The 23434-nt window shown below is 42.9% G+C and overlaps 1 protein-coding gene and 2 long non-coding RNA genes across 8 annotated transcripts; 1 reads left to right on the forward strand and 2 right to left on the reverse strand.

Annotated features, from left to right (window-relative positions):
- rundc3aa (RUN domain containing 3Aa) lies at positions 1-23311 on the forward strand. Of its 5 annotated transcripts, XM_086058688.1 has the most exons (14): positions 10-301; positions 385-640; positions 8816-8931; positions 9674-9807; positions 9866-9951; positions 11433-11522; positions 11904-11984; positions 12056-12221; positions 13273-13430; positions 19253-19351; positions 19441-19515; positions 22087-22200; positions 22582-22688; positions 22832-23311. In XM_086058688.1, exons 2-14 carry the CDS (start codon positions 534-536, stop codon positions 22972-22974), a joined length of 1476 nt encoding a protein of 491 aa, XP_085914814.1. In that variant the 5' UTR covers positions 10-301; positions 385-533; the 3' UTR covers positions 22975-23311. The 5 variants fall into 5 exon arrangements, 3 of the variants coding, with proteins under 3 accessions (XP_085914835.1, XP_085914814.1, XP_085914822.1); XR_015090466.1 differs by lacking the exons at positions 22087-22200; positions 22582-22688; positions 22832-23311 and adding exons at positions 19766-19985; positions 20151-22078 and having other exon boundaries at positions 1-301; XR_015090475.1 differs by lacking the exons at positions 22087-22200; positions 22582-22688; positions 22832-23311 and adding exons at positions 19801-19985; positions 20151-22078 and having other exon boundaries at positions 2-301.
- On the reverse strand, positions 2185-7758 carry LOC147182227 (uncharacterized). Of its 2 annotated transcripts, none has more exons than XR_015090463.1 (2): positions 6494-7758; positions 2185-3501 (listed from the first exon to the last, which is right to left on the reverse strand). It is a non-coding gene; the product is annotated as an uncharacterized LOC147182227 (long non-coding RNA). The 2 variants fall into 2 exon arrangements; XR_015090462.1 differs by having other exon boundaries at positions 2185-4594.
- On the reverse strand, positions 2185-8471 carry LOC147182228 (uncharacterized). Its single transcript, XR_015090464.1, has 2 exons — positions 7752-8471; positions 2185-3501 (listed from the first exon to the last, which is right to left on the reverse strand). It is a non-coding gene; the product is annotated as an uncharacterized LOC147182228 (long non-coding RNA).
- Positions 23312-23434: the final 123 nt, after the last annotated feature.

The raw sequence follows: 23434 nt of genomic DNA on the forward strand, positions 1-23434 counted from the left end.
TCTTAACTGTTGGCGGTAAAAAGTCGATTCACTAGGCTAAACGAAACAAAATTAATATAATTTAGACTTTGTAAACCTACGAATGAGGTAAAACGAAAATGAAGTACAACTAGAATTGCACTACTGTACTCTTGTCAGGGTTTCGGTTTTATTTTGAAGCACAGAACCAGGGATATTTCAAATTGTGCTATTAAGATTTTTGACCTCCAACCTTCGCAACAACATAAGAAAATTTAGCACAACATTAACCTGAAGATATATCTTGTATGAAACCGCAACTGCAGAGAAAATAACACTTTCTGTGAGTTTTTAAATTTTATTCTGAAGCACACAACCGGAACTAGTGTATTTAAATATTGTGTACTTTATGGTTTCGACCTCCAGACTCAGCAGCAGCATCCGCACGCCGCAGCATCAGCCGACTTTCCGCACAGGACAGCGGCTGCACGTCGAACACAGGGCCCGGTGGAGGGAAGGCGGGGGCTGTTGTCGGGTGCGGACAGCTCCCGGCGCCGCCGCTGCTGGATGGACGGATGGAGCCCGGCTGCATGCACACAGCAATGGCTATGGGGCTGACGTCGAAGAAGGCGTCCGCCCGGAGCGTCGGTGTGGAAAGAAAGAACCTCATCACTGTGTGCAGGTATATCACGACATGCATCCAGGATAATAATTTCTCCCCAATAATGTCCACGCACTGCGCAATAAAGACCACATTTAGTTTAATGTTAAAAATAATTGGCAAGTATTAAACGTCTCGTGGCTTTAACCTCGAAATGCCGCCCCTTTTCCTTTAATATCACCTTCTGAATCATGCTTGTATTTTATATTATATACATTTTTTTTTTAAACATTAAATGATATCAATTAGCCGAATGTTCCTCAAGTTCATACCTTTGTTTTAATTATTCCCAAATATCTCCAATTACCACTTTTCCTTTAATCACACCTGCTGAATCATGCCTATATATTAGGCTATTAACAAACAATTATTTAACATGTAAAGGAAATACAGCTCCTCCATCATAGTGACGTGAACCGCTTATATGGGACAAGGGCGTGCAAAGTCTCCTCCCCCTCCATCTTTCCCTTTTTGGTGTGTCCTATATATCATGATCATGGCCATCATGATCATGAGAGGTCATGGCTGTGTTGTGCACGCATCACGTCATACGGCCGTTGCAAACGGAGCTTCTCCTCCACCCGGCTTATTTTACAAGGCCTGCTTTGCAGCCATGACGTCAGATATTTGGCGACTTCCGGGAGGACTGGCAGTAGAATGTGGACATCTGAAAACAAGTGGGAGAAACCAATGCCATACTGGGAGCTGATTGGCCAAGTGGGTGCAGAGCGTGATCAGAGTGTAGAGTAGCCAAGATTACTGTTACTTAAAAAAACAAAGAATGAAGTTAATGTAAAAATAAATAAAAAATACTCCTCCAAATAATTACTTGAGTGTGAGTAAGAAAGTTTTAATCTATTGGTGAGTATAAAGATAAGTTGAGTTAAAGTCGAATTTATTAGGGCTGCACCGATCGATCGGCCTGCCGATTTATCTGCCCCGATTTCCTTAATTTTGGAAGATCGGTGATCGGCCGATCCCTTAAAAATAAACTCATCTTTTTCACCAATCTCATCTCCCTCCTCAGAGGTCTGAAAAAGTCAGCCACTGTCCTGTTCTGCGGAGATGACTAATAGGATTTTCATTTTTATTTGAGAGAACTACTTCATGTGCAGTTAAAACAACGCATTTGTATTATTTCACCGATATTGTTCAATGTTTTCCAATAAAACAAGATTGGAACACTGAAGGTATATGTTGCTTGTAATAAAAAAATAATCTGTATCGATAAAAATCGGGATCTGCAGGTCAGACTTTTTAAAAGATTGGGGATCGGTGATCGGTGCACCCCTACAATTTATTTATTTATTAAATAGCATAGGAATGTTAAATGTCCAAAAATATAAAATCGGAAAATGCAACTTTATTACCCAGCAATATCACTTTAAAATAATATGTATAAAACTACTTTATAGTAATCTATAATTAATCAATCATCAGTTTTGCCCACCCCGTTCTATACTTCCATTTGAATAATATTTGACCTTGCAATCCAGTGTCATAAGTAGTGTTAAAAATAAATGTCTGACTTGTCTCCACAAGAATAACAGACACAAAGTCAAAAATAGACACATCATCAAGAGTTTTTATTCCAGTAATCAAACCTTCCTGCTTTTTTTTTAGCGCCACAAACAATGAAGCACACAAAGTCACAGGGGGCAAAAAAAGAAAATTAACCTCTTTTTGGAGATTAGCAAGTGCACAAAAAAGACGTGAGACTGTTCTAAGATCCGTTAAAGCACTTTTTTTTTATATCAATAACCGTAATGAGAACAGAGCACAAGGACGAGACACACCAACAAAGCAAGCACATGCACATTTCCATCAGTATTGTTGATACTCTTTTTCTCTTTCCACTGTCTAATGAGCGGCAGTCATGAGTCCCGCTGCCTCCTCGCACATGTCGGTCATGGAGGCGATTCAAGTAGTTGACACGGGTTGGGCAACGGCGGGAGGGCGGCACGTCAGCTGGTCTGAGTAGTGACGTGGCCCACTTGCTGCTCCTAAGTGGATGTTAGTGATTAGGTTAATGGACTGGGGATTCCCAAACTGTGGCGCTTGCCAGATTACAAGTGTAATGACATTGTGTTATAATACACAATAGGAGCATTTTCATGGAAAAGCCGAAAATCACTTTTTCTTTTCTTTTATTGGCTACTAAGAGACTTTATTTTGCTGCAACCACCAATTTCGTGAGTATTTGTTTTTGGTTTGGAATACATATTTTGTGCCAGTTGAAGATTTGGGTTTACCTCCCCCAAGAAGATTATATTTTTGTCGACCATGATATTTGTTAGCTACAGATGTTAGACAAAGATCCATAACAGACCATAACCCACTAGCCCTGGAACCCCAAAACTCAAACCAAATCTCATAATCCTAACCTTATACATTATACCGTAAACCCGTCTCCTAACCTAGCCCTAACTCTAACCGTAATCTCTTCACCCTTAACTGAATCCCCTAACCTTAAACCAAATCCTTATCATTTTGAATGTTTTGTTCCATGAACATCCTCAATGAAATTAGCATTTTTGGTATCTTGGTGTAGCTCTAAAAAAAATTGTTTACTATAGGACCTGTTTGTATGGAATTGAGGGGAAAACATACCAAAACGTCAAAGTGTGAACTGTGAAGTAGTTATTGGGGGCATCAAAAGCCACCATAAAGGCATCGTGTGATGACATCTTGGGAAAACCAGAAAGTAGTGTGGAAGACTTGTGAGGGAGGACAGGGGAAAAATTGATGTCCACTGTCACTGGGCTCTGCTGCTGTTGGTGTTAGCAACAGGTCAGGGGGCTGTTTATGCAACTTATAAGTTACAAGACGTTTTGGACGCTTTGTTTACGCTGTTGGTGCCGGCGGCGAGGGACTTGGTGAACCTAGGAAACAAACGACAGCAGTGGAGAGATGGTGGAGAGAAAAATGTGGCCATCAGACTGTGAAATATTTGTTTTCTTCATAAAATACAATCTTATCACAACACAATTTCTGAAAAATAACAGGAATTCACACCATGGTTTTTCTTCATTGCTTTCTAACAGCTGTGAGATTTGTGCCTCCCTGGGTTTTGGAGGTGACTGAAATCTTGAATACAGTGAACCACAAATCAAAATCCACCCAAATTGCCATTCAAAATAAATATTATCTTATTGGTTTTGAAGTTTTATTCACAACCTGGAAAAATACTAATTACTACTGTCCTACAAGCCAACCCTTTTGGCGGTACCTTGTGTCATCTTATGGTGTTACAGAAAGAGCACAAAAAATATGGCGATCGCTGATATCAAATTTTTGAATCGTGACCCAAATAGGTGGACGTTTGCTATAGTTGGTGCCAGGGATTCACAATATGGTCTTGATTGTTTTAACAGCTGTTTCTAAGTGCCATTCTGAGTATTGAAGATGAAAGATGTGGTGCCAATTTAGAAATGGAACAATCGTGCTCTACGACTCTAATTTGTCCACATCTTCTGTTCTGACTTTCAGAGGTAATCTCATGAATTTTCTGTGGAACTTCTCTGATATAGTTGTGGCCCGATTTCTCCCCTACTTCAGTGTCTTATTTAAATACACTAGAAGCTTCTTATAGTATTTCATTCTTCTCCATCCCTCACACTTTGGAACGTGCATGTCTGGAATAGTCGTGGCCTGATTTCCCCCCCTCTCTATAGTGTATAATTTAAAGCCACTAGAGGCTTCTACAGGTTCTTCATTCTCCTTGATCCAACCAATTTCCAACATTCCTCCTGACCACCTCGCCTGTTTGTTCTTTCCGCACGTCCACCAACAGCCTAACACTTGCCAAGGCACTCTATAATATGGGAGACACACCCGACCGGAGTTACACGTTCGATTTTGGCTTTGACCCAAAGTTCTTGAATTATTCATCAGCCATTAATTCTCTTGGACGTCTCCTCAGACCGTCCACCTGACGGGTGGGCCCTGCTTCATCATCGTCTGCTGCAAATGTGACTGAAAAATAGAGAAGAAGAAGAAGTAGACAGAGAGAGAAAGAGCAGATGAGGGGAGTTTGTTCGAGGGAGTCTGGGAAGAATTGAAAGATTGGTATGGGTTAGCATCAAGCCAATATAGTATTAGTAAGTACAGCAGAACCTTTAATTTCACTGTCCTCAAAATGGGGTACGATTTGGGACCTCCTATATCAGCCTATTACACTTCTTAATACTATACTTAAGGCTAAACTCAGTAATGATGTGAATCTATTCAGTGAGCGACCAGCAGTGGTCTATTATGCCAGCTGGTTTAGAGCTTGGAACCCAGACTGACTAACTGTGACAAACATTACCTTATCGTACCTGTTTGTGATCATAGAAACACAAACAATTGAAAAAAGTAGAGGTACCGTACATTATGGTAACACATTGGACTCCAGCCACCCAGCCACTTAACAAATAAAGATAGTGTAGCTCACCCTCTGGCTAGTGGAAGAAGATCAGGTTTTAGCAGTGGTTTATGTTTCAATTCAGACGCCATTATTGTGTGCGGCATGTCTGCCCCACGATTCTTAAGTTCTGTGTCCAAATGTCGGCACTCTGCAGTTTGAAATTAGCATCTTCTCTCCGTGCTCACATGGGTTTTACTCGGGGTACTCGAGCTTCCTCCCACATCCTAAAAGCATGAATGCTGTGCTCATTCTAAATTGTCAATAGGTGTGAACGTGCGTGTCAATGCTTCTTTGTCTATACATGCCCTGTGATTGGCTGGCAACCTGTTCAGAATATACTCGGTCTTTCACCGAAGTCAGTTGGGAAAGAACTCCAGCCCACCTGCGACCATAGTGAGGATGAGCGGTATAGAAAATATATATAGTCAAATCTGTTGCTGTTTAACTTATTGTCCTCAATATGTATCAAATGCTGACATTAAAACCGAGATACCAACGTCCCAAACTATGATTTTTACCGTTGCACCCCTATGGCAAGCTCAGTTGCTGTCAAGCAATGGAAAAAAGGTCTGAAGTACCTCACAAGAGCTCCGTTCAGAAAGCATCAAAGGATTTATCTTTGGCATTTTCGCCACCAAAAGAATAAACGGTCTAAACAAAAAAAGCTCTACCGGGGTTCCGGAACAGATTGTGTTCGACCTCAGAGGTTCCATTGTACAGTAGAAGGGTGCGACGGGAGAACAAGAGGGCATTTAAAGCGAGCCGTGAGTGGGCCGGGCTCTGCTCAAAGCAGAGTGAGAGTGGGTTGTGTATGTTGAGGGGGTGAACACAAAAGAAGCTTTTCAGAAAGACAAGCTGTTGTTTTTCTGTGTCGAATGGTACCAAGAGCATGCTGCTAGTCTCCACCAGCAGGTCCCCTTTGGACTCTGAGGAAGGCCAAATCTGGTCAACAAGGTCATTTATAATAGTTGGCCGCCCGCCCACTTAACACATTGTATGCCATACTGAAATAACTTATATGTTCTGATTAGTACAGAAGTCCTTCCTAAACTAGGTCCAAGGACCACCAGTGATGCCTCTTGGATGGGGTTTTACACGGTTTTACAGAACATACCGTCTGAGCCATAATGCCTGTCATCCTGCAGAGTTCTTGGTTCCTTGATACTCACAGTAGCCATGCTTAGCTCTATAAATCACTTTTCTTGGTTCTGGATATTGACAGGAACCAGCTCACTAATCTAACTTTCTTGGTTCTGGCAGAATTCATGCTTACCTCTCAAACCAGTGATTTCCAAACAGGGTGCTGTGCCACACCAGTCTATATTTATATATCCTCTATGTATATAGATAAAGGTTGGGAAACACTGGGGTCCAAGCCACCTTTTTTGGTTTCATCTGGATACTGACAGGAACCATGCATAGCTCTCTAAACCAGTTTCTTTCAGTAGAAATAAGACACCACTGACCTGTTTGACTTATCCGATGTGGTCCAGAAAACAGTCAAGGCACCAACATTTAATTGAATCCAGTTTTTGTTTCTGGTTGTAGAAGGCCCGTTGCAGATGTTCGTGGCATTTCCCCCCTCCCTGCCTAGAGCGTCTTGCGTTTGGGGAACAAGACTTTCCGAAACGAGGTGGTGGTGGTGCCCCGGCTGAAGGAGGCACCGCCTAAGGAGATCTTGGTCTTGCCACTGGTAATGGTGGAGGAGCCCAATGAGGTGGTGTTCTTGCCTCGAGAGATGGACGTGTTGCCCAGGGCCAGCTTGCTCTTGCCACGCTTGATGCTGGTGTTGCCCAGTGTCAGGGCAGTCTTGCCCTCTGTGAAGCTGGTGTTGCCCATTGAGGCCGAGCTCCTCGTCGTCTGGACCCAGAATTGTTGGCTGCGGTTGGGTCTTACTCCACGGTGAGCATGGCACGCTCATGCAGCTTGAACGCCCGCTCTGCAAGCCCTCAAACGCAGCAGTAACGCCAGCGACGATCGTGAACCCACCAGAATGCAGAGAGACCCTCGACCGACATAAAGCCTTCGTTGAGTTGCTGGACGTGGGCTCGGGAAGGCCGCATACCACCCGGGAGTCGCTGTGAATGGACAGAGGCAGCCCGTAGGTTGGAGACTGCCTATCGTGAGGGTGAGGGGCTGGGGGTGCGACCCAGGACAGTTGTGCAATTGTCCTGTGGACCTGATGACACCGGGAACATTGTTGAGAGTGGTGGGGTGTCGGGGTTGGTGTACAATCTTGCGGTGACATCACTTTGTTCTGCACCATTGTTCCAAGGATAAACGTTTGAAATAACTCAAAAACACCTCGAAATGTCTTTCCATGCAGTTCATTGAAATGGATTTTATTATCCATTTGCAAGTCATTACAGACACAAAGCCAAGACAAGCAGAGTTAAAACACGTTAGAAATAGTGTGGTGGGTCAAAACTTAAAATAAAACAGTCAAGCCAACTATAAACATAAAACTGTAAAGGGTTGTTGATTAAAGTGCACTCTTGTCTTTTCACACATCCCTCATCCACAGTTAAACATCTCATTGATTAAACCCGATTCTGTCAACTTGCTGATACACCATCATACCTCGCTACACTCTCAAACCAAGCACCATAACTGACCTGATTGAAACAGACCAGAGCAACATGTCCATGTTTTTTTTCTGTTTTTTGGGGGGTGAGTACATACCGGATTCAGACAGACATCTCTGCGTTTTTCTTTGTTACATACTTGATTCACGGCCGGTAATTCCAGTAGACATGGCTGTGAGTCTTGTCGCCCCTTCTGAGGGTGGTCCTGACCACAGATGCACACTTGGTCCCGTGGGTGAAGTTCAGCGTGGTGATGGAGCTGGTGGTCTCACCTCGCGTGACCGAGGTCTTGCCCACTGCTACTCCGCTCTTTCCCAGTGTTAGCGTGCTTCTGTTCCAGGAGATGGAGAATTGGCCCCAGGAGACGGCGTACTTGGTGCTCAGCAGGGATACTTTGCCTTTGCTGAAGGAGGTCCTGCTGGATGAATAGCTGGTCTTCCACTCGCTCTCAGAGTCTATTTTGGACTTGTTATCTGCAGCGCTGGCTCCCAGGGTCTGCTCCATCTAGGTGTTCCTGCGCTTGGGCATAAGCGCTTTGCGGATGGAGGTGGTGGTGGTCCCTCGACTGAAGCTGGCCCGACCTAGAGCCACGGTGGTCTTCTGCCTCTGGATGGTGGAATCTCCCATGGAAGTGGTGGTTATGCCACGGAAGATGGAGGATTTCCCCATGGCGACAGTGGTTTTCCCCCTGGCGATGGAGGTGCTTCCCACGGCCAGGGCGGTCTTACCCTCGGTGATGCTGGTGTTGCCCATCGCCCCGGAAGCGAGTAGCTGGCGACTCCTAGCATGCGCGGTGCATGGCTGTCGCCCTTTTTTGATACCCTTCTGATCCACAGCTAAACTAAATCTGCAGCAGCCCTAAATAGCTCCGATCAGGGGGAGGGAAGAATTTGATCTTTTTTTTCTTTTCTTCTTTTTTTTTTTGTAAGCGGGGCACAAAAGGACCTGGAAGCTCAGTGTGTGCACAAAGGCTGCAAGGACAGAGGGTTAATTGTATTGTTGTCATGATAACGCTGAAGGGGTGCTTTGTGTGGCACACAAGACAATTGGGGTGACCTCAGGGATAAGATGGTGCGCACCCCCCTACCTCCACCCTAACAAAAAAGCCGCCGCCACCATCACGGCCTCATAGCAATGTACAGTAGCACATTTGTCCACTGGATACAGTACCCAGCTAAAGAAGACTCTTCTGTTTATGTTTAGGTTCTCGGTCAAGACTCTCCTGGAGAAGTACACGGCTGAGCCCATCGATGACTCAGCCGAAGAGTTTGTCAACTTTGCTGCCATCTTGGAGCACATTCTCAGCCACCGCTTTAAAGGTAATGAAAAACATCCCCAGAGAAAGATAGTGAGCAAGTTTTGATGTTCCTGCACCTGTAGTACCACTCAGTCCAACTAGTGCTGGTGGAAAGTAATGAAACACAAAACATTTCATTTGACAGTATAAATATGTTGTCGCTGTACGTCACTAGATTTATCAGTTATCTGTACGTATTTATTTTCTGATGACTTTTTACTTTATACGCTTTACTTTGTCAAAATACGCATGCCGTTTTCAGCCTCTGTGGATGACGACATGACGTAAAAACAGATAAATAAAATCCATCAAAAAACAGCAGCGATATTGAGGAATCAATGTGAACTCATTAACGATGATGTCAACAGAACCCAAGAAGCAAGATCTTTCCCATCCGTGGCCGTATTATTTAAATTGTTTGATGTTGCTGGCTACAAGACTTATGAGTGGTGATTGTGATTTGTCTTGTACCTGCCTAAAAAGGACAATGTCAAAAATTCACCCGTGTAACCTGGAAAAAACAAAATGGAACATAACGTTGCGAATACTATGTAAGTTAATAAAAGAAGGAAATTGCCTAGAATTGTTTGCAGACAAGTGTTTTATTGTGGCTGCATCAAAACAGGTATATAATTCACAGTAAATACCATTTGTACTTTTATCCTTTAGTGCATTTCAGAGTCTGCATTTTTTCAGTTTAATAGTGCAGGTATGTCTACTTTTACAATAGTACATTGTGTACTTTTGTCATCTCTGCTAATCAGGCTCGGCCAGCTGGTTCAGCTCAGATGGACAGCGCAGCTTCTGGGAGTACATCCGGCTGGCTTGTGGCAAGGTGCACAACAACTGCATCGCCAGCATCGAGAACATCGAGAACATCAGCACGTCTCGAGCCAAGGCAAGGATTCCTCAGTACGTGTGCATGTGGTTCTGTCTCTGACATTTTTTTTTTTCAGGGCCGAGCATGGATTCGAGTGGCGCTAATGGAGAAACGCCTATCTGAATACGTGTCCACTGCCTTGAAGGACACCAGAACGACCAGGTAAATATCACATTGTGTTCCTGGAGGCTGGGAAATCGGATCTTAAAGCTGCTCTTTGTAACAACTAACCCGTAAATATCTTTACAATAGCCTTTTTATTTAACCATTTATGACTGGAACATCTTCTGATTAGTAGATTAACAACTTAGTTATTCACAATGGGTGTGATAGGTAGCTTGTCGTGGTTTAGGGTTACTTCCCGCTCCAAAAATTACATGGGAAGTCAGTAAGTAAACCGAATCTAATAAAGTTATGCAAAGGAGTAAAGGACTTCAAATATAAACATATCCCAACCCTAATTTCTTGAGAAGGGTACTCTTTTTGATACAACAGCTCCTCAACATACGCATTGACAGTATGCATGTTTCTGGAGCAAACCAGCTACCCACAGTTTACAGTGAGAATTAACAAAAATGGACCTTGGACTTGTTTTTGAAATTTTCTTTTAAATGAAACACACAACATATACAATATGTTTACAGATATTAACTTAATACAGAATGATTGTTTTTTTTACTATACTTGTCTGTACTATGTTATATAAAAAACATACATTACATACACATCAAAAAAAGAAATGTGATTGAATCTACAAAATAATAATAATGCATGTACAAGTCTGTGAATGGGTGAAGTACAGACACACATAAAACATGAACAAAACAAATTGACTTTAGCACTGTTTGCGCCTTTTTACATCTTGTCAAATACTTTAAAATGGAGGTTTTGTTTGTTGAAAAACAATCTTGTGTCCATGACCTACCTCATGAGGCTAGTTTTTTTTTCTGTGCAGACACACACACCACGCACGCACGCCACACACGCTAGAGACATTCATATGAACAGTTGTTTCCCTCATTAGCACGTAGCAACATGATTGAAGAGCAAAAACCCTAACCCCCTATCCTGGTAAAAGGAAGGAACACTTTCACTCAATTAGAGAGACATACCCTGTGACTGGACTGAGGAGGACGACTCGCTCCGCTCGTCTGCTTATAAGCAGGGGAGGGGTCGAGGTGGATCTGAAGCACCCCCAAATATGGCCTAAATATGCGTCTGCTTCAAGGAATTTATTTACACATTTACATAACATTTAGTTGTTACAGTTCAATAGTCCTTAGCACCAAGTACGTTAGTGGCTAACCAGATCCAGATACAGGTCCAGATTGAACAATTTATTTTCACCTCTTACATTGGGATCAAGTTAATTCATTTAGTTTCACTGCAACAGTCCACTTGTGTTGGGTGGGGCAGTTACTCACCAAATCATCTGCCCTGAGGAACACCAGAACAACAAGATAGGCTACTGCTGTGTTTAGGAGCCTATAAAAAATGTCCTGGTTCCAACCTCAAAACGTAAAGGAAAAACATGGCTGCCAACTGGACTGCTAGCATTTTCATTATTGTTTAAACTGTTAATCACTAGCTCTGGCCACCATTTTGTTTCTTCATTGATTGTGACATTTTTTTTGTGTTGACAGGAGGTTCTACGATGATGGCGCCATCATGCTGAGGGAGGAGGCCACGGTGCTGACTGGCATGCTCATTGGACTGAGCGCCATTGACTTCAGGTGAGTTTTAGCGCCAAATTAGGTACAAACTACTAAAACAGGGGTCTCAAACTTGCGGCCCAGGGGTCATTTGTGGCCCACAGGATATTTTGCGTCCCCCTTCTTGACATCAAAGTTTAATGTTACTGTGGGCCACACCTTTTGCCGAGTCGTTGCCCTGTTTTTTTCCCCCTTTACTTATTGGCTACCATAGCTCAGGAATTTCAATTAGTCATCTCAGTGTGCTTGAAAGTAGGGTAGTAACCAACCAGATCCAACTCAAGTGGTGGATCAAATAATTTTTCACATTTGGTCACTACCTAACCAATATAATTTCCTTGCTAGAGGACACATTGACAGAGAAAATGAAATATGCCTAAAAATGTAATTTTGTCCGTGTAGTTTCTGCCTGAAGGGGGAAACGTTGGACGGCAAGTCCCCAGCAGTGATTGACTACACTCCCTACTTGAAGTTCACTCAGAGGTAATTAAGCCTTTTTGCCATTAACTTACCAATTAGCATGTGTCACTAACACACTAACTGATCCGCCGCAGCTATGACTGCCTGAGTGACGACGAGGACAGGCGCAGCGTAGACAGCAGCAACAGTGAGGAGAGCGTCCCAGAGCATCCTTACATCCCGCTGGTCACCGATGAGGAGAGCTGGAGCAACAAGTGCCGCAAGATGGAGCAGAGATTTAAGATCGTATACGCCCAGAAGGTAAAAAAAACAAAAAAACAATGTGATACAGAAAGACTTTCGTGGGGGAGTGTCCAAGCCCAGCTATGGAATGTATAATTGATCACTGCATCAAAATGTTTAGAATTGCCTTTTAAACAATCTATACATATACCACAATCTCCAATCATTACAACCCATTCAAAGCCAGCCATTTACACTGCCAGTGATTTTAGAGCATTTTTGCAGATTTTTCAAAACCCATAGAATATTCAGCAGGCAACAGAATAATCTATCAAATGAAGTTCGATTCTACTATTTTCCGTTCTCTAATAATCTATCAGCAGTAGTGGGCTGGACTGGCACAAATAAATTGGTCCAGCCTGTTTTCCATGTTTCCCTCCTGCAGCACAGCTGAATCTAATGATCAGCTAATCAGCAAGCTTTGCATAAGCCTAATAACGATCCTGATCATGAATCAGGTGTGCTAGTGGAGAGAAACATGGAAAACAGGCTAAATAGGGGCTCTCGAGGACCGAACTTGAGCACCCCTGACCTACACACACACTCTGTGTAACGTCTGCTGACATCCCAGGCTAGATATACAAAGGCTGATATACAAAGGTCAATGGGGTCTATCACTTCAAGCTACTTCATTGACACAAATTACTACTTTTCATAGGCAATGCTTCTGTGCCATCTTAGGCCATTACAGAAAGGGTGCAAAAAATCGCTAACAGCTGCAAATAGATGACATTTTCATTCAATAGCTGGTGATAGGTTAAAAAAAAAGTGGTCTTAAACAGGTGAATTTGTGAATACTGAACCGTGAGGCGTTGCTGTATATTCATTTTAGTTCACCATGTAAGCCTGAACCATTAAATAATGGACAACATTTTCTTTGAAACTGAAACCTTTATTGAACAAAACAAAAACAATTTGGCAGGGCCTGGTCCCAATACCCCTTGGGCTTACTGTATACATCTGGCTTTTCAAGAAAAATAATATCACTCAAAACTCAAGTATCAACTTTGACACGTTTGTTATTACGAACCAAAAAAACAATCACTTTCCTTCCCGGCGTGATATTCAGGGCTACTTGGAGGAGCTGGTACGCCTTCGCGAGTCGCAGCTAAAGAACGTTGAGACGGACAACAAGCGTCTGAGGACCAAAGTCGACGAGCTGACCTCACAGAGTCAGCGTGAGAAGAAGGAGCTGGAGGCCGTGGTGTTGGAGCTGCAGGCTCAGCTGTGAGACAATGTCCTTTGATTTTGGCTGCATTCAGACCTCAGGCATATCTGATTCCTATCAGATTCCTCCTCAAATCCGATTGTTTTTAGTAAGTGTCCATATCCAATCTGGCCCTGTTCAGACTGGGCCACATAACAGACCCATCTGACAGGCTGCTGTAGCAACGAAGTCGAACGGGGCGTTGCCCAGCGCATGTAGTGTTTGACGTCGTATTTTTGTTTAACACTTCACACTGCCTGCACCTCGCAAACGTGTTAAAGCGTTGTTTGTTTGTTTGCTTTAAACGACCAGTCCCGGTTGCGCATGCGAAGAACTGATGGGGTAGCAGGACCGGCTTCAGCATTTGTGTAAGTAACGTAAACTGTAACCAACGGGGCAGCAGAGCCGTCTCGGCGTCTGACTGCTGTAGCATGTGATGAACCAGTCGGGTAGGTGGAAACGATGGGATACTGAAAGCGCTGGGGCATTTCGGTTTGCGTCGCATAGTGACGTCACGGACAGTCAAATCCCATCCGTCTGTTTGGAGCTGTTCAAACTGAGACACATCCTGTCCAAATCGGATATGAAACTACGTCCTGCATGTGGTTTCAATCCCTACCGCAAAAATCGGATTTCATGCGCTTTGTGACTGTTAAGACTACAAAAGAACCATCTAGTTTCAATCTGGATGGGCTAAAAATCGGATTTTGGCTGGCAGTCTGAACAAGACCTTTAGGTTTGGATAAGCGCAATTACACAAAAAAAGGACACATTTCTAAAACTATATATATATATATATATATATATATATATATATATATATATATATATATATATATATATAATTGTTATGGTATTTTAGCACAGATTCAGATAAAGGTGCAGATTGCAGAATTTTGTTTGGTTGAAGCTAGTGGTGCACCGGATCACAAAAGTCATAGTTCAGATCGGATAGTCAAAAAAAAAAGAAGATAAATACAACTTTGTCTTCTTTTATTTTGTAAAACACTTTGGTCTATTAAATTTTTAAAACTAAGTAATCTCAAAATGTCTAATATGGCTGGTTAGGATTTAGGAACACAACTTTTAAGCACAATATGAGGCTGGATACATTCTTTTTTTTTCCTACATGGTCCACCCCCCATGTATAAAATAACAAGGTATCCTGCATTAAGTTATATTAAGGTGAACTTAAAGTTTAAAGGCCATATTTGACATTTTTAGTTGAATGTTTTTGCAACACTAAGAAACTTTTCAACCTTTATAAAAGATTTTCACAACTCTTCTGATGAAACATGGACTTAGAACTTGTTAAATATTGTCACCTTTAGCATGTCATGGCCTGAGAGGGTCTGTATCGCTTTTCCTGGCACTAAGCACGTACCGTGCAACTTGAGGTGTATGGAGGTCCAAAACTGCCAAAATTCAAAATAAATAAATTACTACATAATTAAATGACTAAATCTGAAAATACAAACGGATATAAAAAAATATAATTTGAATATATTTTTTTTTAAATATATAAATGGAAATAAAAACAACTATATATATATATATACACATAAATAAATACATTTGTATTACATTTTTGAATTATATTTTTTATATTTGTTTTTCTATTCACTTTTAGTCATTTATTTATGTATTTATGTATGTATTTATTTATTTAGTCATTTATTTATTGTTTTATTTTGGCAATTTTGGTATATACTGCCAGGATGAAATGTTATTCAAATGAGGGGGCGGTCCTAAGCGTGTCTTGGGTTGAACTCCGCCGTTGCAAACTGCCTTTCAATGGTCGAGTGAGCGGGTCGGCCAACAAGGAAGTCTCGCCTGCTTGCATTGGAGAACTTGTCCACTGTCACCGCAACTTGCAACTTGAGTTGCTCGACAACAAGTTGAGGGCTGTGTCCGAATGTGCACCCTACTCCCTATATCAGGGATAGGGAACCCTGGTCCACGAGAACCACTGTCCTGCCTGTTTTCCATGTCTCTCTCCTCAAACACAGCTGACTCGACTGATTAGTTAATCAGCAAGCTCTGTAGAACCCTGATAACGATCTTGTTCATCAATCAGGTGTGTTGATGGAGGGAGACATGGAAAACAGGCAGGACAGCGGCTCTCGAGGACCAGGGTTCCCTACCACTGCCCTATATAGTGCCCTACTGAGGGGTCACGCCTTTTTCTAGTGTCCGAATGTCCAGGTAGCGTGAATGTAGGGTACTTAAAATTACCCACAATGCACTCTGAAAAGTAGTGAACATCGATGTTCACTCAAACAGGTTGATATAGACCACAATGCATTGCGAGTATGAAAAAAAAACATGGCGCAAGTGACAGCGCAAGCGCAGGAATCAAAGCGATGCATTAAATATAACGGAAATAGTTAATTCGTTTTGGTTGAAAATATTTACAACAAAAGAACTGAAGTACAGTTTTAAAACATTTTCATTCACAATAAATAGTTGGAGATTTATGGGCTGGTGTGTCATGACAGTTACGGTGGTCACGTTATATTTGACGAGGAGAAAGTAGTGAGCTCTCCATTCAAGTCTGCGAGACTTCCTTGTTCGCCGATGTGCTCACTCGACAAATGAAAGGCCGTTTGCAACGACGGAGTCCAACCCAAGACACGCTTAGGACTTCTCCCTCATTTGAATAACATTTCGTCCTGGTAGTATGGACCAAAACTGCCAAAATTAAAAATAAATAAATGACTAATGACTGGGGTCGAAGTCACTGAGGTGGTTGGAAAGCTCTTCTGTGGCAAGGCCCCGGGGTTGGATGAGATCCGCCCAGAGTTCCTAAAGTTGTTGTGGGGCTGTCGTGGTTGACACGCCTCTACAACATCGCATGGACATTGGGGACAGTGCCTCTGGATTGGCAGACCGGGGTGGTGGTCCACCTTTTTAAGAAGGGGGACCGGTGGATGTGCTCCAACTATAGAGGGATCACACTCCTTTAGCCTCCCTGGTAAGGTCTATTCAGGGGTGCTGGAGAGGAGGGTCTGTCCGGAATTCGAATCTCGGATTCAGGAGCAGTGTGGTTTTCGTCCCGGTCATGGAACAGTGGACTAGCTCTACACCTTCGGCAGGGTCCTCGAGGGTGCATGGGAGTTCGCCCAACGAGTCTACATGTGACTGGTTGAGAGTTGGACTCCACCAAGGCTGCCCTTTGTCACAGATTATGTTCATAACTTTTATGGACAGAATTTCTATGCGCAGCCGAAGCGTTAAGCGGTTCCGGTTTGGTGGCCTCAGTATTGCATCTCTGCTTTTTGCAGATGATGTGGTGCTGTTGGCTTAATCGAACCGTGATCTCCAAATCGTTTGGTTTGCAGCCGAGTGTGAAGCGGTTGGGATAAAGATCAGCACCTCCAAATCCGAGACCATGGTCCTCAGTCGGAAAAAGGTGGCGTGCCCTCTCCGGGTCGGGGATGAGATCCTGCCCCAAGTGGAGGAGTTCAAGTATCTTGGGGTTTTGTTCACGAGTGAGGGCAGGATGGAGCGGGAGATCGACAGGCGGCTCGGTGCAGCGTCTGCAGTGATGCAGACTCTGTATCGGTCCGTTGTGGTGAAGGTCTCGATTTAGTGGTCGATCTACGTTTCTACCCTCACATATGGTCACGAGCCTTGGGCCGTGACCGAAAGAACAAGATCCCGGATGCAAGCGGCCGAAATGAGTTTCCTCCGCAGGGTGTCCGGGCTCTCCCTTAGAAACAGCGTGAGAAACTCGGTCATCCGGGAGGGACTCGGGGTCGAGCCGCTACTCCTCTACGTTGAGAGAAGTCAATTGAGGTGGCTCGGGCATCTGGTCCGGATGCCTCCTGGACGCCTCCCTGGAGAGGTGTTCTGGGCATGTCCCACCGGCAGGAGGCCCCGGGGACGACCCAAGACACGCTGGAGAGACTATGTCTCTCGGCTGGCCTTGGAGCGCCTTGGGATCCCGTCGGAGGAGCTGGTTGAAGTGGCTGGGGAGAGGGAAGTCTGGGTTTCCCTCCTAAAGCTGCTAATATATATATGTATATATATATATATATATATATATTTATTTATTTATTTTGACCAAATTTTCAAATTAGGTTTTCTTATATCAGTTTTTATTTAGTAATTTATTTATTTTGAATTTTGGCAGTATTGGTCCTCCATAGAGAAGGGTCGCAAGAAGCCTGCCACAAAAAAAAACAAGAAGAAAAAAAACTACAGACGTGCTTTACGGCATACGTCACTTCCCCCGTTCACCCATTCGTTACAAAGACGGAAGTCGACTTTACGGTTACTTCTGTTATGGCAGAAGCTGCAAAACAATCGAAGAAACGAAGGGTTTTGTCTGAGGAGACAAAAAGAAGAAAAAGGGAGTCTGGCCGGATAAAAGGACAGTCAAGGATAAACATTGGCCCGGCTTTCACTCGGTGGCGCGATCTTAAAGACGAGGAGGGATTTCCTACCGACGCTGCCTTGGCTCTCTTCCTGCTGGACTAGTAAGTAGCTTTCGATGCTCAAATTAAAAATAATAATGCTAATGTTAGTTATCGGAAATTTGCGTGTTAGCAATAAATAGCCATCAGCTTGATAGTTAGCAGGTCCACATTGTTATCAACCAGCCATTCAACGAACTCAAATGTGCTGTATAAGATAAATGATGACTGGATAAATTAGTCCTGAATAATTGTGTCAGTTGAGTTTGTGTACGTGACGATAGTTTCTGATGATTGTTACAGTCGAGGATGTGTTTTGGCTGCGTTTTCGGTGGATCGTTAACTAGTCGTCCTCCATTCTGTCAATCTGGAGAAATGTTGCAGTAACGGAGTCGTGAGTGCGCTTTCCTAGCTGCGCATGCGCACTTTTAGTGTTTATGTAGCCGGTGAGTTTCGGTTTCAGCCATTCATTGTAGCTCCACTGATCTCACCGCGTACTTTAAAAATGGCTGAAAGTTGCAAGAGGAAATCTGTCTGTGAAGTTTATGAGAAGAAGAGAAAGGCTTCGGAAGAGAGAAATAAGACCAGAGTGGTTTTGGGAGATTCTTTCGAGCGATGGTGTACGTTGAAAGCACAGATTGGACTTCCTACTGATGCATCAGTTGCAAAGATTCTCCTCGACAGGTAACTTTAACTTTTTAATAATTTCAGTAATTAGTTCGGGGAAGATGAACTCGCGCACGCACATTTGATAGGCGTTCCCTTAGGAGGAGCAGTAGAGCAGGTAGGACGGTCTTGCGCATGCGCATTATTATTATTTTTTTCGTGACACCCCTGTTGTGACTTTAATAGTTGCAGAGAAAAACGAGATTCTTGTGTTTTTGTTGACTACAGTGATTGCAAAAGAAGTCAAACCGCGTTGCTCAAAAATAATCAGTAAACCAAAAACCCTGTGCAATGTGCATCAAGTTATGATTTCATAGCCCTGCTGACCACCCTATCAATCTACCTTGCACCGATGGTAGCAAATATTACAGAGAATGTTGCATGATTAAAATTCTACATGTAAAGTTTATTAGTGTTAGCTGTTAACGTCTTTAATAGGTCACTTCAATAGCACCAAGCACCTTACTTTGAAGGTTGCAATCTAAGGTCGTCAGTACACTTGACTGATCTTCATCAGTCTGATGATAGCAAGGTATTTTTTTTGTTTTGTCTGACTATTTGCCATAGTGTTGTTCCATAATATATTTTTTTCATGTTGTGACCTATTTATACCCGACGTTGTATTGCTAATTATTGTTATTCCTATCCTATAATTCTTTAGTGTAATAGAAGATGCATTTTATTACATTGTGTGATGTCGTACCGTTATTTCCAGTGTGTATAATTTTGTGGTTCTCTCCTTATTTATTTCTCTACAGCTATCAAAAAAAGCAAGTAACTTCTGATCCTCACAAGCAACACCTCCAACCGCTCAAGCCTATAGTTTCCTGCCTAAAAAAAGAGTCGGACCATGTTAGGTACTTTGTGTTTCCCAGGAACTAAATGTTTTTGTTTTGGGCAATATATTATTATTTTCCAACATGTCCTATTTTCTATTTTGACTCAGTGGAGATGTGAAAGAGAGTGTCCAAATCCTGGAAAAAGGCACTAAAACAGAAGAAGTTGATGTATTAGAGGCCAGGTGAGTTTCTGTAAATGAAAGCTGTAGTGTTTTTGGTAGATGGTGTGAGCCCCTGGTCATCTGTCTGGCAACACTTGCCGAGTATTTCACAGCACTGTGTTACGCCATTCACCAACGGTCCCAATGTTGTTTGTTCATGGGAAATGTGGTCTTCTTTCAGGCAAAACACTACTGCTTTTATCTATAGGCGCTGTCATTATTAATGAAACTCAAAAGTTCTTCTGTTTTGCTAACACTTTTTCTGGCTGAGGCTGCGCAAATTTGAGCAAATGGTCCAATCAATAGGGTGGTCACCATCGTAGCAGCATAATGTTTCATGGGCGAAAAGTGTGAAAAGGAAGTCTTCCTAATTCAAGAAAGGCAAGCAGCGTATGAAGACAAAATGGCAAAGACTTCCTCATCCCAGAAGTGCAGCTCACTGAGCAGAAGTCTTTCCAGGCCCAGAAATGCAAGAGGACGCTGGTCAAAAGGTATTTATTCACATTGTCCTTTTTTAGTCTGTTATATTTGAGCAATGTCTATGTTTGTGTCCTTCTGTTTGTGGTTTTCTTTATATGCTGTATGCTCCCAAATGCAAAACAAATACCCCGCTTTCGGGTAAATGGAGGTTTCATCTTATTTTATGTTATCTTTAGGCAGGACCTTGTGAGGCGGCAAAAGATGGCATTCTTTAGGTCCAGCGGGAAATTAAGGACTTCAGTGCCGTTCAGCCAACGCAGGACCGACAGAGTTTGCAAAGCTTCCTTCCTTGATGGCATACACAGCCGTTCTATTCTTCAAAGTAGCGATTGGCAGAACCGGCGACAGCTGGTCAAAATGCTTCGGCATTCCTGAAATCATATCCACAATGTGAAGAGTTGATGCGCTATTTACGCGTTGATGTCAAGGACACTTGTCTGATGTCTTTTTCTGCAATACACTGCTTCTAAACTGGATATGTTTGGAAATTTTGGATGGCAGCAGTGACTGGGACTTATGGAACCCTTTTTGGACAGAGGTAGGACTTGTGTCCCTATGGACTATTTTTCCCGCATCTGGCGAACAGGCTTCTATAACGCAACACAACTCTACTTGGCGCAATGAAAAACATTCGTCGGGGGGTTTAATGCCGCTAGAAAGAAGACAAATGTGTTTCCTCAGCACGCCGCATAACAAAGTCGAACCTGAAAATTTGCCGCGAAAACCAAGTGTCATCACAGACTACAACCATTTGAAATGTGGTGTTGAAGTGCTTACACAGTGCGCGTGCAGTAACAGTCTTCTACAACATCCTGGACATTGCTGCTGCAAATGCACATGTACAGTTCAAGGCATGCAGGTACATGATCAAAATGAAATGAACTGAAAATTGGACACGTGCAGGAACTCGCACAGGACATAGAGAGGAAGGAGGCCCTCTGTGAAATAAGAAGGCTTTCTGAAGGGAAAACAACATGCCAAGCCGTGAGAGTTGCGACAGAAATCGCAGTACTGAGAAATGTGCAATTTGCCGCAAGTACACCTGTCAGAAATTTAGGAAAGGATTTCCATTAATGTGTAATAAAAAGGAAAAAACCCAAATGACTGCACATAGGAACTCACGTTGTTGACTGTGCTCACAAGTTTTGGATATTTTTTTGAAAGTGTTTTTTTTTTTTCTTGCTGAAGTTATTTGTTTTCGTGTTGTTAATCACTACCATTCAATTTAGGGCTTTGCTGCCCAACCCTGGTCCTCAAGATATAGTAACGGGAACTGATCTAAAACATGCAGGAAAATAGATCATAAGGGCCAGAGTTTGGCAGCCCTGATGTAGGCCCTCCTTTCATTTATCATTGAGACGCATCCAGAAACATCACTTGAAATAAGCAAAAATCAGTCTAAAACCACACAACAACCTTTTTTTCCCAGAATGCATCTTGAAAGAAACAAGATGCATTGGCATATGAATGTGTAAATTATACTTGCCTTTGGGTTTGAGTATGCTCTAATCACTCCATTGGATTAGCAGATTTTGAGAACCGACTAAGGTCCAGTCAGTATGATCACGACGCAAATGTGAGACGAGAAAGAGGGCAGCAGAAAATATCAGGGTTTTAATGCTGCTGTATGTAGGAATTTGCCTAAAAATATCTTTACAGTAGGGTTAGGGTTTTGGGCCACGTGTAGCGGTAGCGATTACATTTTCCTGCGTTGAGCAACTTTAAGTTTGTTTTTTTTGGAAGGGGGGGGGGGTTATAAAATAAATGAAGACAAAGTTCTATTTATTTAATTTGTTTATACTGCAATGACGACCGCAAAGTGCAGTTCAAGGCAAGGCACGGCAGTTTATTTCTATCACACATTTCATACACAAGGCAACTCAATGTGCCGTACACAAACGGAACAGTTACAGTAACTGCATTCAGAAGCAAAGCAAAGAAAACAAAAGTAAAATGACTGAAAGAATGTCCATTGACAGCATTAAACCACACTAACAGAAAACCTTTTGACGACATTTAAGTACCTCAGCTTTGAGGAGCACACGGTATCGACGTGATGGAGAAGTGTTTAGAAGATCACTCTTGAATGTCTATTTTCTATCTTTCTTTAAGCTCGTCCCTCATGCCCTGTGACTCATCCCAACTGGGGAAAAAACATTCGGTCCCCGTCATCAACCAGTGGGCCACCATCACAGACCACCTGGGCGAAGTCAAACTTTTCCGCAGGTGATCACAATTGTAGCATCTCACGGAATACAGTGAATTCCCGCTATTCATGGTGGGATAGCGACTGAGCCCTACTGTGAATAGAGAACCCACACGTAATTGACACCTCCCTAAAAAGGGTAAAAAGCTATTTAGGCTAACATATTAGCCTAAATAGCTATTTAGCGCAAACTCTCATGACATCACACATGGGCAACAAGGAATACATGCGGCAAATTGTAATGGCCAAATTGACTACATGGTCTATTTGTAATTGCATTTTGACTGTTCGCACAACAAAATCAAGATGTTGACAAATCAATTATTTTATTGCTTTGTGAATATGCTTGTTTTCACCGTATTCTCTGAAGTCATTGCAATGTATTTTTGTGCTTCCTACAGGAGGAGTTTCCACAGTTTTGAGCAACTTTCCGCTGAGATCAGCCTCAACTCGGACTCTCAGAGGACTGACGAGAGGCAGAATGGAGACGCTGCCTGGACCTCGGCAGGTAGGTCCATTTGGCCCCTGGCCAAGAACATTGGTCATGGAGAAAAAAAACTAAAACAAAAAATTCCTTAACCGGTCTGTAGCACTGAACATTTCTGAAACGGTAGCTTTGTACAAGTGCGCGTGCTTGCTGTGTTGTTTCAGGAAAGGACAACACGCCGTCCATGTTGGGCCTTTGCGGCTCTCTGGCCTCGCTGCCGAGCTCCAAGTCGCTGACCAGCCTCAAGTCCAGCGAGTGTCTGGTCAACATCAGTGCCGAGCCCAGCCCCGCGCTCTCCCCCAGCTAAGAGACTACGCCCACCCGCCCCTCCTTGTCTTTCAACTTCATCCCTCCCACCCAGACCAACCGCCAATGTCTCTCTGTGAATGTACAGCAGGAATTGTGGTCGTTATTATCCTTGACTCGCTCTCTGTTTTTCTCTCCCATATTTATTTGTCTTTTGGACATCACAACACAATTCACACATCAATACTGTAAAACCAAAACACGCTGCATTGGATGTGACGCAACACCTCCTATTTCAGCCTGTTTCTTTCTTTGTACGCTTCAAACCTGAGATTATTATTGTTGTTATTATTATTATTACTAATGTTTTGTGTTGCAATAAACTGCCTTTTACATGATGTTACGCAACTAACGCTTATGATTTATGTACTGGAATTGTTTAAAAAAAGATTCAGCACCTTGGGCTTCATCTAATTGCAAACAGTAAAAACCCTTACAAAGGCCGCTCTACTAGGGACACC

This window comes from Leptonotus elevatus, chromosome 1, assembly GCF_054856555.1.
Source record: "Leptonotus elevatus isolate MCC_2025b chromosome 1, RoL_Lele_1.0, whole genome shotgun sequence".
NCBI classification, from domain to species: domain Eukaryota; kingdom Metazoa; phylum Chordata; class Actinopteri; order Syngnathiformes; family Syngnathidae; genus Leptonotus; species Leptonotus elevatus.

Excerpts from the sequence above, each read along its gene's own strand:
- rundc3aa (XM_086058688.1), top strand. The coding sequence starts at position 534 with ATGGAGCCCGGCTGCATGCACACAGCAATGGCTATGGGGCTGACGTCG. Across the intron at positions 12,222-13,272 it reads AGATCGTATACGCCCAGAAG|GGCTACTTGGAGGAGCTGGT; the intron begins GTAAAAAAAACA and ends CGTGATATTCAG. Across the intron at positions 13,431-19,252 it reads TTGGAGCTGCAGGCTCAGCT|CTATCAAAAAAAGCAAGTAA; the intron begins GTGAGACAATGT and ends ATTTCTCTACAG.